This window comes from Calidris pugnax, unplaced genomic scaffold, assembly GCF_001431845.1.
Source record: "Calidris pugnax isolate Ruff unplaced genomic scaffold, ASM143184v1 scaffold89, whole genome shotgun sequence".
Classification (NCBI taxonomy): domain Eukaryota; kingdom Metazoa; phylum Chordata; class Aves; order Charadriiformes; family Scolopacidae; genus Calidris; species Calidris pugnax.
The window spans coordinates 5,290,742-5,304,990 of record NW_015090865.1 but is presented as its reverse complement, the minus strand read 5'-3'; the positions used below and the strand labels follow the sequence as shown (position 1 = coordinate 5,304,990).

Below are 14,249 nucleotides of genomic sequence, written 5' to 3'. Positions count from 1 at the left end.
AAACTCTCTCCATTCTACCGTGGTGTCTCTCATCATCATCATCATCATCATATACAAAAAGGCTTCAATTTAGAAGGTGAAGTCATACAAAATGCATCTTCTTTCTCTATATAGACTATATATTGTACGTACAAGCAGTCTGAGCTATACCTGCTCAGGGAACCAGCCCTGAAACTCCCCATTTTTGTGCATTAACTGGGATGACCTGACTGGCCACGGGAATGAGCGGCTTCCACAGGTGCTCCTTACAAATGTTATGACACAGAAAGAATCCACACACCAGGTTTGAAAACACGTAACCGGCTTTTTTCAGCATTTAGTTAACTAACAATAAGGTCCACTACATTGGAACCCTGATGAAATTTAGGAGAAATGGGAAACTAAGCAAAATATTAATTTTCCAGTCTTTTTTTCGTTTGACAGGTTTCATTTGCTGCGGGATTCTGCGGAGGGCTCAGGCAGCTGGAGCTCCCCGTTCAGAGGTAGGCAATGTAATCCCTTTTAAGCGGGGAAGCAGACGAGGCTGTGGTTACACAAACCCATTCTTTGGGGATATCACAGAGAAACGGGCTGTAGTTACAAAAATTCACTCTAAAAGGCCGTCAGGGATTAAGCAATAAAGAGCGCACATAAAATGAGATTAGAATAAGCACAAAGCTAAAGTGATTTAAAAATTCTGTTTTATAATATGTTAATACTTCTGAAAAGTCTTGACTTTATGATCATCCTGCAGTATAAAATACTGTCTTCATCAGTAATGAATCATGTAATTTAGATCTTGATTCAAGGGTAGAAACACATGCGATACTTGATTCATGTTTTTAAAGCCAACCTTTCATTATACCATGATTGCATCTCAATTTGAATGGATTTAGCTAAGAAATTAAACTAAAATTATGTTAATAGACCTCAAGTTCTTGTCCATGATTTAGATGACGAATAGGACTTACTTGTTAAGTATTTTTGCTCTTTTAGCACTTGAAAAATTCTCCAGTTGTAAAGACTCTTGCGTGAGAAAAGCAACAGCCAGGTGGAAGTAGTTGTTCCAAAGCTGAAAGACCCCAAAATGACAAGAATAGATACCATTAATTCTCTGGAATGTTTTTTCTGCGCATCTACAAAACATCTTAGAAGTATCTAAATTATGCACATAAATATTTAAAGGTGACAATGACAGACACCAAAGACACAGTGTTTCTTGATATATTCTGAGTACATTTATGGCGTGCTTTTGTCTCCACGAGACACTTCCCATCTACAAATCCTAATCGATTGAGTTTTGATGATTTGAGTAAAATTAAATGTGAAGACATCAATATGAAAAAAAAAAAAAAAAGGATCTTGAGCAAGTGACCTAAACCATCACATTTCTCATCAGCAGGGCACGTGGGTGCCACATTTGAAGCAAGACTTCTGCTGCAGAAAGGGGGGAGGACAACCCTTTTTGCAGTTCCTGAAGGAAAGGAGGGGTTTTTGGTGATGCTCTGGGTGAGACTCGGTGCTCTTCTAGGACAAGACCCACAAGACACGAATGGATCGTACATACCCGTTGAGCCTGAAATGACTTAACTGGGATAATTGGTCACCTGGGCTTCATAACAGCGTGTAGAACCATAGAGTGGTTTGTGTTGGAAGGGACCTTAAAGATCACCTCATTCCAACTCCCCTGCCACGGGCAGGGACACCTCCCACTAGATACATACACCAAAATTACACAGTTAGGACAGAAATTTATTACAACATTAACATTAGCCCCCAAGAAACTGGTGGTTCTTTTCTTACCTGTAACTCAAAGTTGGCTTGATCAAGAAATTTTTTGTTTAGCATATCTGCATACTGATTAATTGCTCGCAGGAAGACTCTGAAAGATCAAGAGAAAATGACATAATTACACACTCTTCTGTGGTACCTTTGTACGTTTGGCATCCCAATTAGACAAAAATCTGAGTCTCTCTGGAAAGTGAGATTTGTAGCTGTTGCTTGAAAAGCAGTGTGATCTCACCACCGGTAAGTATACTGAATTATATGCAGATGTTCTCAAAATTAATCAAGTAAATTAGCATATGCAGAAACACAAGGAATGCTCTGGATAAAATCACTTGTCTTTAACATATTTCATGATTATCAAGAGGTCATTAAAAATTCAGTTTATTAGAAAATAGTACGTATGTTTTTATATTTACACCACGGCAGTGTTGTATCGAACCCAGACCCTTCACTGCTGTATTTTAACTTGCAGGTCAAACAAAACATGTCTAAACACATAAGGCAAATGCTGTTTTATTTATGGTACAATAACACATAAACACGCTGTTGAAGGACAGTCTTCATAACATTGTTCGCTGTTCTACTTCTAAAATGCTAATTTAGTATCCAGTGTAGTTTATTGCTTTTCTAAAAAGGCCGCTTCTTCCCTTGCAATAGGAGTTGGCTTGACAAGCTTTAAAAATAAAACCAAATGGTAGAGTGTAAGTAGGTCACTACATATTCATGGTGCTGAAAAGTAAACATATTATTCTTTGGTACCCTAATCTCCATTTCCAAAATAAACATTAGATTCCTCCTGAAAACTTTCAATTTATACTAGAAAACTGCCAGCTAATGCCCAGACAAATGAGCTTGTCTTTTGAGCAGACTGTGCTAGAGATTTATGTCTCCTGAAAGAACCAGCAACGATAAAGACCACTCATGACATGTGCTACTTTCCTCCCCCTCCCCGCCCCCAAGAGCAATCTTTAAAAAGAGAGTTCACTATCAAATGCAAATAACACATTTCATCTCTCTACAGGCTGACAAACAAATATCATAATTATTTAAAACAAACCAGTAGCAGCAGTTCAAAAGAGCTTTTGCTGAATGTAAGATACCTAGTGATCTCTCCTGAAAAAAAATAATCAATATTTAGCTAAACGCTTGGTAACCCAAGAGAAATGAAACCTCCAGATAACACATGGGCATCAGGATGCTAAGAGAGATTATTTAGGTGCACTAGATTAATAAAGTAAGGGAAAAAATTGACACTGCTGGGATTATCTGTACTATAAAGTCAGATTGTCCTCACAGCAGTGTAATGGAGGTGAAGAGAAGTATCTACATGGAAAATAAAAATTAAAATTATGAAGGAAAATACAAAAGAAAATCTAAAAGATTAAAGAACATATAAAATATAAACAAATATACAGAAAAATTAGTCACACATATATGTAGGTATACACACATAGATAAGTTTTCCAATATTACTCTTTCTAGCTAAGGTGTCACAGGCATCTGCCCACTTTCCTCCCCATATGCAGAGATGCATTTCAGGAACAGCACTTCTGCCCATTATTCACCAGGGGCTTTGTCAGAAAAAAACAACTTCATTAAGAGATTTTATAAATGAGCTGAATTCAGCGTACACAACAATGCACCGCAGATATATGTATTTTAGATCTATGATTCAATTACTGAGCTCTAGCACATACTAAGATTGAAACTGAAGTTATCCACGTAATCAGACTATCAACAGTTTGATATGTAGACTTATACCCTGTTTTGTGGTTTTGAAGTCTGATAATACTGTAAGATCCATAAGTCTTCCTAGAAGAATTAGTAATTTAACATAGTAGGAAAGGCCATCTAATGCTCCTTGCCTTATGAAGATAAAATCAGTTCCAATACAGGGGGGATTATGCCTACAATTTAATTATGTTGCCTCAAGACATCACTGTAATGTATTCAATCTGCTCCATCTAATTAAGCTTTGGAACAATCTCATTACTTTATATACCATTATTTTTCTTTAAATTGTAACTCTCATTTTCCCCCCATATTCATTCTAGCGAATACCAATAAAGAACAAATAATGCAGAATCCACTGTACGTTGCAGCTGCAAAGGACCAAACCCCAGTGCGTCCGTGAAACCGTCGCTGTAATTAAACATCACCACCCTCTCCCAGCCCATGTGCGACCCCAGCAATCAGGCTGCTCGAGGAAGGCAGGTATTCCTCCTGACTTTCTACAAAAGAACATCAAAAGGAGAGATGCAGAGATTTCAGCGTTGATTTTTGAATTATTCAAACCCCATTTTAATGTTGATTTCATTTGATGCCACACTCAATCCTTCTGTCACTGCATAAAACACTTCCCAACGTACGTCAGCCAAGAAAGCCCAGCTCTTGTCCCAGTGAAAGCCAAGAGAACAGTATTTTTATTATAACAGTATATCTTCAGTTGCAAATCAAGTGTAAGTCAATGAGGATTTTGTGCCTGTTTCGACCAGTACTGAAAGGATTTGTGGAAATATTGACAATCCCTTTGATACAACACGGGGGGCAGGCAGATACCTCCATCCCAAGTCACGGTGCTGCAAAGTGAAACATGGCTGGGACAGCACGATAAGGGAATGATCCAGCCCGAATAATCCAGATTTAACTGAGGAAAAGGGAAGTTATGAAGTAGATCAATCAGTAACCAATTTAAGTGCCACAACCTCCTGGCATGACTGAAGCTACAAGAATGACCCTGTCATGGCCAAGCTCACGTTCACGTCCAGTACCCCCAGTGCCAAGAGGAAACACCAAAATTACCATGATTTTTATCTGATGAGGTTAATTTTAAGAATATATATTAAAATACTGGCAATAAGAGGCAGTAAACTGTAATAGCATACTGGGACAATAAGAGTAGAGAGATTTCCTCATAGTACTTGTCCTCCACCTTGGTGAAAAGCTCTACTGTTTCGGGGCCCAATAAGGCTGCATTTAGATAAATGTAGTTTTTATCAGGCTGAGATCACTGATCACCACCCCATGTGCTCCTGGACACCTCGTAACCTCTTCTATGCCCACACAAGGGTGAGGAGAAGTGTCAGCTGAGAAAAAAAAGTAAGTATTTCTACCTGGAGTGTCCATACACCATCCCGTGAGCGAGCTGCAGTTGGGTGAAAAAGAAGCAGAAGAACTAACAAGGGACGAAGGGCTAAAAGGCAAAAGCAAGATGGTGAGGTTGGCATCGCTTCACCGTTTTGGTATGAAACCTGGTCCCTGTGGTTACTCAGACAGAAAGATCACTACCCTGAAGAGATCGTTTGGATGGAAAAAAAATGTGCTTGATGAATTCTTGGCTCTAATGGATGAAATGCTCTGTTATCGCCTGTGAAATTCCCTCCAAGTCAGGAACGTAAAAACCGTTCAGGTTTATGCCCAAATGAAATTCAAAAGAGGAAGGAGAAAAATTTTACAAATCACTCCAGGTGTTAGTTTTATCCTCTTCCTCTTCCAAAGCAGGGACTGCCAATTTTCAGTAACTTCATTGTCAAAGTTAGAGAAACTGAAAAAAAATTGAGGGAAATGTGGTTTTTCAGAACAAGCAGAATTAAACTAAAAGAATAATCTGGCTGCTACCCACAGGCGTAAGGACGAAGGTGCACTTGGAGAGCACTGGGCCAACAGACAAGTATCAAAACTATCTCCTAGGCTCAGATGGAGAACATCAATCCGCAGGGGCACATCTTATCGGGCTGTAATTAATAACGAAGATTAGCTTCCAGTCGCACGCGCATAAAAAGAAGTGCTTTTCTTGAAGTTCAGTTTCCACTGACAAAAGAATACATTATCCGTGCCAGGAAGAGCCACAAAAGTTAAACCTTGAAAAAGAGGGAAGTTCAGAGGCTGGATCCGATCCCAGTGTTCGCTGGTACGATCCCGAGAACGTCACACGCGGCAACAAACCCGAACGCTAGCATATTGCAAAAGATTTGTTAGACAAAAGACTTTATCAACCCAATTAAACGAAGGAAATTAACATTTCCCATGATGTGACTGGAATAGAGGAATATAATTACAGAAGGAAGTCACTTCATGGTATGTGGGAGGAAGAACGACCGTTGCTAAAGGGCACCGGTATCTACCGAATAACACAATTAACATCCCGGACAGAGGAGGTTTATGTGTGCTGAGCCCCTGGGGATGGCTCCAAGTGCATCAGCAGCTTTCTGGTGTCTCTGCTCTTGTACCCAGGTCCTGTGAGGCAGGGACTGTCCCCTTGCTCTGTGGTCAGACACACCAGTGCTGAGCACAGGGGTGCTGAGGCCAGTGGCAGTAAAAGAGCTGAGCATCAACGTGCCACTTGGTTACAAAATGCTCAACCTGGCTTCTATGGGGATAAAGGGTCCACTGGGAGATGTCAAATATTTCTCTTCATTTATTTGGCCTCAGCAAGGCCTCAGCTGGAACGTCAGTTGAAGTCACCAGACTTCCAGAGTGACACGGAAACATGGCAGAGGGCTAAGGTGAGGAACAGGAGATAAACCACAGCACGGGTTTGACATTGGGAAATACTTTGTGACGCTAAGGATGGGCCATCAAGAGCAGAAATTCTCAAAAAAACCCAACAAACCAGGTTAAGGGAACTCCTCTGATGTGGTGGGGTGTCATTCACCTTGTCCTGCCTTTGGCAAACGGACACATTAGTCCTAATTTCTTCAGTAATTTCTCTCCATTTATGGCTCTCAATCCAGAGTCAATAAATCAATTCATATGCTGCTGATTCAAGCCAGCAATTAATTTTAGCTGCAACTACTGAGTTCTGGGGATTTTTCACTCTTATTGATTATTAATTGTTTCCAACAGGCCCACAGGTGGTTAATTGGTTTGTGGACACACGCTTAGAGATTCTTCCACCAAGTGCTGAAAAATTAATGGTTTGATTCTGTAGTTTTACCTTTGCGAGGAGGCTCTTTTTCCTACAAACAACCTCACTGAATGCAGGAGGCTGCTCATATATATCAAATCTAGACTTCGACTGGCAATAATAAATGAAGAAGGGACAAAGGGATTCAATTTATAAGTGTATCAGTCGTTACTGTGCCAAACAACTCATTTTTTTTCCTCTTTCTCAGGTACAGTCGCTTTTTCTTCCTCCCTTCTCTCTTGTAATTAGTCAAGTGCCCTGATTTGCTTGTTCGCTCATGGCTAAAAATATTCTCTGCCCCATTTTCATTCATTCTGCCTCTCACATCACTGGAAAGGATCAGCAAAAGCTAAAGGAGGCGAGGAAAGCTGGAACGAAGCCACAACGCACCCCTCTCATCAGGTAATGCACACATGGACCAAACTGCCTCCACAAAGAGACTTTTCAGGAGAAATAATCTAGAGAGAGAGAGCTATTGCAAAAGTAGGAACAATCTTACAGAATATTCTACACTATTTAGTTAGCTCTAGTACCCAGGGATTCGGGTTTACACTGTAAGCACTTCTTGCAAAGTACTTCTGACAAGAAAATAGGCAACAATAGAAGCCACAAATGTCCTCCCCAGTATTTTTCCTGAAGTGAAGATCCAAAAAGAAGAACGAAAGAACGAACAAATGGCTTCCCTAATGACAGAATAATTATCTAAACAAGAATATACAGACACAGCTTAAAATAATTTAGCTTTAGCTGATAATTCAATAAAAGAGAGGGAATTTGGAGTGAGTTTATAAAAGGCACTATTATGATGTCATTTCAGTTAATTTAGATGGAAGGATAATGAATGCTTTATTACAGCTGATCAGCCTTCCTGCACATCATCATGCTTTCCATGCTTGAGCTTCTGCTTCTCCGGGAGACAAATGTACTGTGCCTCTCTGAGACAGACTACTCTTATCTTGTCAGGCTGCGTACGAAACAACAGACCTAGACCTTGAATTCCCACTGCAAAACCCAAACCTGAGCAAATGCTCACTAAAGCATGAATAGCAAAGCCTCCCTTTAAACAGCAATCACTTCAAATACCTCCAAATTCTTTTTCAACTTCTCAGCGTGGCAGAGCACAGCTAAGTTTTAAACAACTTTTTACTTCCACAGGAATTAAAACTGGTATTTTAACATACCCCTATAACCACTTCTCTATTGGCATGGCGCAACATATGGTGATTCTCCAATTATTTTAAGCCTGGAACACAGAGGATAGGTAGTGACCTCATACGCGTGTTTTGCACAAGTCAAATGAAAGTCAAAATCATTAAAATGAGGGAGCAGGAAGGTACCTGCCCTCCTTACATCTGCCCCCAATTTTCTCCCTTCCCAATTTCTCTCTTTTCTTTCCTGGTGATGTTATTGCTCTTCACCCATCTTCACACCTCCAGACCTGACAACTGCCCAGCCCACACAACATTTCCAAAGTCTTTTTCATTCGAAGCTTCTGTACCCAGTACTCTGTATCCTTCTCTGTCCAGTCTCTTTCTCTCTTTTTAAAAAAAAAAAAAAAGTTTAAAAGATTCCTTATAGTATCCTCTAATTCATCAGGCTAAAGAGCAGTCAAACCTTAAAAATAAGAAACAAAAGCCTTGGTATTTTGCTTTCTTTTGAATTACAATTCCTGGTCTGACGATGATAATAGCACAGAGTAATCCCAATGAAGAGTTGCTACTAAATACTTGCATTAGCATAATCTTCTCCTAATGTCTGCTCCACACCGGCACAGGTGCACAGTGTCACTTTATTAACCTATTTTCTAATAAATACTTCAGAAACGGTTTTAGCATATTATCTGTAATCACTGACACCTCTTTCCTAATTTATATTCTGTGCTGCGTGTTCTCTGAAACAATGGGGACAGATGAATGAAAAATCACTGCAAGTTGTGGAATCCTGAAGGACAAAGTTGTGGTGTGACTACCAATAACGGAGACCGTGCATGGTGCTGTATCACACCCCCCCCTTGGCAGTACAGCTCTCTCACACCTCAAAATAAAACCGATGGAGCAACCCCGTTGGGATACACAGGCAAGAGCGTTCCACCACTGGACAATCAAATGATAAAGGTTTAAAAATAAACATAAGTATAATGGAAATATAATTTGACCTGTTGGACGGGAGCATGGGAGCCACGAAGATGCTCCAAGGGCTGGAGCGCCTCCGCTGTGAGGACAGGCTGAGAGAGTTGGGGGGTTCAGCCTGGAGAAGGCTCCAGGGAGACCTTAGAGCCCCTTCCAGTCCCTAAAGGGGCTCCAGGAGAGATGGGGAGGCACTCTGGATCAGGGAGGGGAGCCATAGGACAAGGGGGAAGGGTTTTAAAGTAAAAAAGGGAAGATTTAGATTAGATACTAGGAAGAAATTCACTCCTGTGAGGGTGGTGAGAGCCTTGAACAAGTTGCCCAGAGAAGCTGTGGCTGCCCCATCCCTGGAGGGGTTCAAGGGCAGGTTGGAGGGGGCTTGGAGCAACCTGGTCTGGTGGGAGGTGTCCCTGCCCAGGGCAGGGGGTTGGAATGAGATGATCTTTAAGGTCCCTTCCAACTCTAAGCATTCTGTAATTCTAATAGTAAACAGTATATAAAAAGGTTTGGATTTACAGTCCATTCAAACGTCCTTGCAGATGTTCTCTTACCACCCAGCAGCCGGATGGATCCAAACTGATACAAAGTCCACCTCAGAGACCTGCTAAAATTGATGGGACTTCCCACCTATGATGTTGCTGTAGAATCAGAGGAGCACTGAAATGTTAAGGTTGGAAGGTGCCCTGGAGGTCTCTGGTCAAACTGGTTGCTCAGTTGGGTTTTGAGTACTTACAAGGATGTGGAACCCATGGGAAACCTCCTCAGACAACCTCTGGCCAGGTCTAACTGCCCTCACCCTGCTCCTTTCTTGGCCACTACTCCGAAGTCCAAGCTGTGGTTTCTTGGGGTGGCTTTAGACTTCAATAATCTTTTTCAAAGGCACCAGTAAACTTTGTCTCCTGAAATTTTATCTCAGATGTAACTCCAGCCCTGGATATAACCTTATGTACTAAATTCTGCCACCTAGAGAATTTTATGACAGAGTAATAAAATCTTGGAAATAGTGTTTTCTAATGGAAATGCTAGAAGACAATTTAATTTAGGAGTCTTTAGCTGAGGCTACAAGACTGGGAAAGTAGTGTCTATTCCAAATGGCCAGTATTAGTGCTCCTCTAACCCAAACGTTAATAGTCTAAAGGAAGAAGACTTACTGAGTTCAGAGCCTGTTTCTTATTATGGTAGTTGGCAAAAACTTGCAATAGATCTTCTAATTTAAAACAAATGTAATTTGTTGTAGTGCTGCTGGAAGAAATCTCTGCAATCAGGTTAGCTATTAAACAAGCAGTTTTCATTATCATGGGCTGCTCAATAAAATGCAAAAAAGTCTTTGCTGTGGTACAGATATCATCACCTTCCCTCAGTGAGTTTATTTGCTAAAAATTTGCTTATTTGCTCTTCCAGGCAAGTGTGTGACCACTGAAGACACCTCTGTGGGCTCTCAGATGCTCGTAAACTTGGTGACCAAAGTTGGTGGAGCTTCAACACCCAGTTTCTCCCCAGGCTTCCAGACCCAGCTCTCCTGGCAGCCCAGTGGGTGCCAAGAGATGCTGATCCCAGCTCTGCCTTTCCAAACTGGGAAGGAAGATGGCTTTCCCCATACCCGCTCCAGGCCAGACACCGACAGGCCATTAGCAATGCAAGAGGGGAGTCTCTAAAGACATCATCTTAGTTCTTATTTTCACTTGACCCGAGATGGGAATTGAGCTAGTTTTTGCAGTGGTAAAAAAAATCAATACAGGAGAAAATGTTTTTTCCTACCATGCTGCTTTTTAAAGCAGCATTCAGTCTGGAAAGAGAAATAATTTTAAAAAAGAGAAGCAACTCATGGGTAGGGTGGGAAAGGACGTCACAGGTGAATTTCCCTGCCAACCATGGAAGTTCTGACTGAACTTGGCCACAACTTTTCAAATACATGACAGTGTCTCACAGTTTGCAGCAGGGGAACCTCCCTCATTTTGTGCTGGCAGCACTGTCCTTTGCAACACACCCATTTCCATACCTGGATGTGAATTCAGATTAAGGCTACTTTAGGTAATTATGGATAAATCAATAGAATCTATTCCCTACATTTCAAACTCTTTGGCATTTTCATCAATCCTGCAATCAATTGGTAAGACAATTGCAGCTGGCCAAACAAATGTCATAATGTTCCTTGAAAAACAAAAATCTCCATTTTTCCTCTGGGTATTTAATTACTTTATCAAAGTCCATCACAGAATACTAATGAGAAAAAAAAAAAAGCAATCTGCAGACCAAGAAGGTGTCCAAAGGTAATTTTAACACCTCTTTGGTGCTGCTGGGGTCATAAATCAGGTGTGTCCAGTTTGCTGGAGAGGTCTCTTCTATCCATCACCCAAAACAAAAAGTTCAGCGTGATGCCCGGTGACAGAAAGTTTCCATGAGAGCCAAAAAGAATTTGGCTTTTAGTCCTAAGCCTTACCGTCCCTTTTATTGCCTAACTACCAAGAATCACAAGCACAGAGGCAATTTCCAGAAGAGCTGAACTTTCATAAAATTAGGATCCACCTCCACAACAAACACACACACACACGAAGCGACTCCCTGGGAAGAGGTTAAAATGCAATTTTTTTTCAATAGATGAGAAGGATAAACCCCTGCAGCTGCTCTGCTGGGCTGTTCCAGGGATGCTGATGCTGCTGACAGCCTCGCAAAGGGATCACTAATGCTGGTAAAGTGAAAAAAAAACAACTTAGTGGAGCTTTAGCATTTGATCCAAAGTGTGGCTCTCAGATATTGAAGCCACACAAAACATTTTAAGAAGGCAGTGGGGTATGTGAGGGAGAGAGCCAAGAGAGACGAGAACAAGGCTGGTGTCCTGAACAGCCTATTAGAATGATAGAATGGGTTGGGTTGGAAGGGACCTCAAAGATCATTGAGTTCCAACCCCCTGCCCTGGGCAGGGACACCTCCCACTAGAGCAGGTTGCTCAAGGTTGCTCACTGCTCACCCAACCCAGCCATGATCTTTGGGCAAGATCAGTGCTTTGCTATTCTTCTAATTTCTCTTCCAGGCTCCTGTCTGATGCTGTTTGTAGCAAGGAGCCAGGGCTGGAAGAAACGCTTTGGGAGGATGCTTCTGGACCTGCCAGGATGAGAAATCCTCCCAGCACAGCGCCCATCAGGAGCCTGTCCCTGCTGCCGTTATTAGCTGGTTTTTTGGCTCCCAGTTAACGTGTCCTGCATAGAGGGAAACACTCACAGATGATACAGCACAAAATCAGGCTTGCAGAGCAGATAATAAGAGTATAACACTTATAATGTGGTTGGTTTGTTTTGGTTTTTTTTCTGTTCTAGTGTAACTCTTATTTTGGAGAAGCCCAGAGACACCGATTAGCTCCGACTGCCTTCAGCATTCACTTCACCCTCCCCAGGGACACCTCTTCTCCAATTCTCCAATTCAGAAGGGCTAAATAACGCGGCAGACAAACACGAGCTGGCTCATGAGGGACCTCAGAGGAACTGCACCATCAAACCCATTTCGGTTCTCTCTTTTAACAAGGGGAGCACACGCCAGCAGGACTGCGGGGCACCAGAGGGACATTCCCGACACCGCAAACAGATGGATTTAAGGAGGGATCTCCAGCCTTCGGATGGGCTTCAGCCTCAGGAGGAGCCGACCTGCCAATCCTCCCTGGAATTTTACAGCTGGTAATTAAAAGTTTCTGCCTGGTAAAGTCAAAGCCTCAGAGGCAAACGCAATCCGGGTCGTGAAAAACACGGCCAAGTGTGTCAATGGGACAAGTTTTTGCTAAAAGACTTTTTGTATTTAAGTTGTGAAATATAATTGCAGAAGTATGTGCCACTGACAGGAACGCACTGCTGCTTGTGAGGACAGCCCGACCTGTCTTTCGTTTTCATGGAATGATAAAATGGTTTGGGTTGGAAGGGAACTTAAAGATCATCTCGTTCCAACCCCCTGCCCTGGGCAGGGACACCTCCCACCAGACCAGGTTGCTCCAAGCCCCCTCCAGCCTGGCCTTGAACCCCTCCAGGGATGGGGCAGCCACAGCTTCTCTGGGCAACCTGGGCCAGGCTCTCACCACCCTCACAGGAATGAATTTCTTCCAAATACCTAAGAAGGAGGATAACCCATTTCTCCAGACATGGACCAGAATACGTTAAGCTCCATTCCCCGACTGCAGATCCCAGGTAACACACAGAAAGCAGCATCCCCTCCTCCAGAGAAGGATGCAGCCGACACAGTCCTGCCCCAGCCTCCCCACGGGTGAAGAACATCAAACTTTGGGAGCATCACCAAAGGATACTCACTCCCCAGGGGAGGCCGAGCACCTCTCTAGAGTAACACAACAAATACCGGCACCCAAAGCCTCACAATTGCATCCTCTGGAAGGAAAGCTGGTTCTCTGCAATTATTCCCCGACTGCAGATCCCAGGTAACACACAGAAAGCAGCATCCCCTCCTCCAGAGAAGGACGCAGCCGACACAGTCCTGCCCCAGCCTCCCCACGGGTGAAGAACATCAAACTTTGGGAGCATCACCAAAGGATACTCACTCCCCAGGGGAGGCCGAGCACCTCTCTGGGGTAACACAACAAATACCGGCACCCAAAGCCTCACAATTGCATCCTCTGGAAGGAAAGCTGATTCTCTGCAATTTCTTTTGTGCAACACCTTAATTTCACTCTCTCTGTTAATCCCGAGGAAGCTCTTTTAAGCTACTAAAACATGCTACAGGGACAAAGTATTTTAAAAACTACAGGAAACTATCTGGCTTTTGAAAAAACAAATAGTAGCTTGGAAAGCCTTTTCTCAGTGCACCACAAGAATAAAATTTTATTTCTGATGGCCGAGTTTGTAAAACGGTGTAATAACCACAGGCTACAGCTGCCATATGTTGAATCCTCACCTTTGCTTTAATGCGGACACAGCAGTAAGTGTGTCCCCAACACCAGGCCAGGTCTATTTACTTCTGTCCAAAAAAGCAGCACTTTCAATTCGGAAATTACCCTCATTTGGAAAAATTCCCGACTCCAGCAGCAGAGCTGGGCACCCAGGAACTGGAGCATCGTAAATCCCAGGGTGCAGATGGTGACCACACCAGCGTGGTCAATCACAGGGCTCCACCACAAATAGGCTTCTGAGCCCTCCAAGGACAAGCCCAACAGCCAGTCACTCCACCAAAACCAACACCACTGGACCCATTCTCCTGGACTGGGTCAAAGTAGAGTCGGGCAAAAGGCCCACATAACATTTATGCACCATTTATGCTCCTTTTACGCTCTCCTCTGGCCTGAATTACACATTTTGGCTATCTCTAGGCAGATCATTTATAATGCCAACGGCACTGAAAGCCAGCAGCTTCTCTGTGAGAAGACTGTAATTATTTTATGGGCTCATATGGGCAACTGAAACTGAGAGGGGAAAAATCCAGAGTAGCCCCAGTGCTGGGAGTTCTTCCCACCCAGAAAA

At 42.6% G+C, this 14,249-nt stretch overlaps 1 protein-coding gene across 1 annotated transcript in view; it reads right to left on the bottom strand.

Annotated features, from left to right (window-relative positions):
• DOCK1 (dedicator of cytokinesis 1) overlaps positions 1–14,249 on the bottom strand; it is a 294,524-nt gene that overhangs the window by 81,532 nt on the left and 198,743 nt on the right. Inside the window, exons 30-31 of the mRNA XM_014945313.1 lie at positions 1,783–1,861; positions 951–1,051 (exon numbers count right to left, since the gene is read on the bottom strand). Coding sequence (XP_014800799.1) covers positions 951–1,051; positions 1,783–1,861 — 180 coding nt within the window. The remainder of the gene's footprint in view (positions 1–950; positions 1,052–1,782; positions 1,862–14,249) is intronic.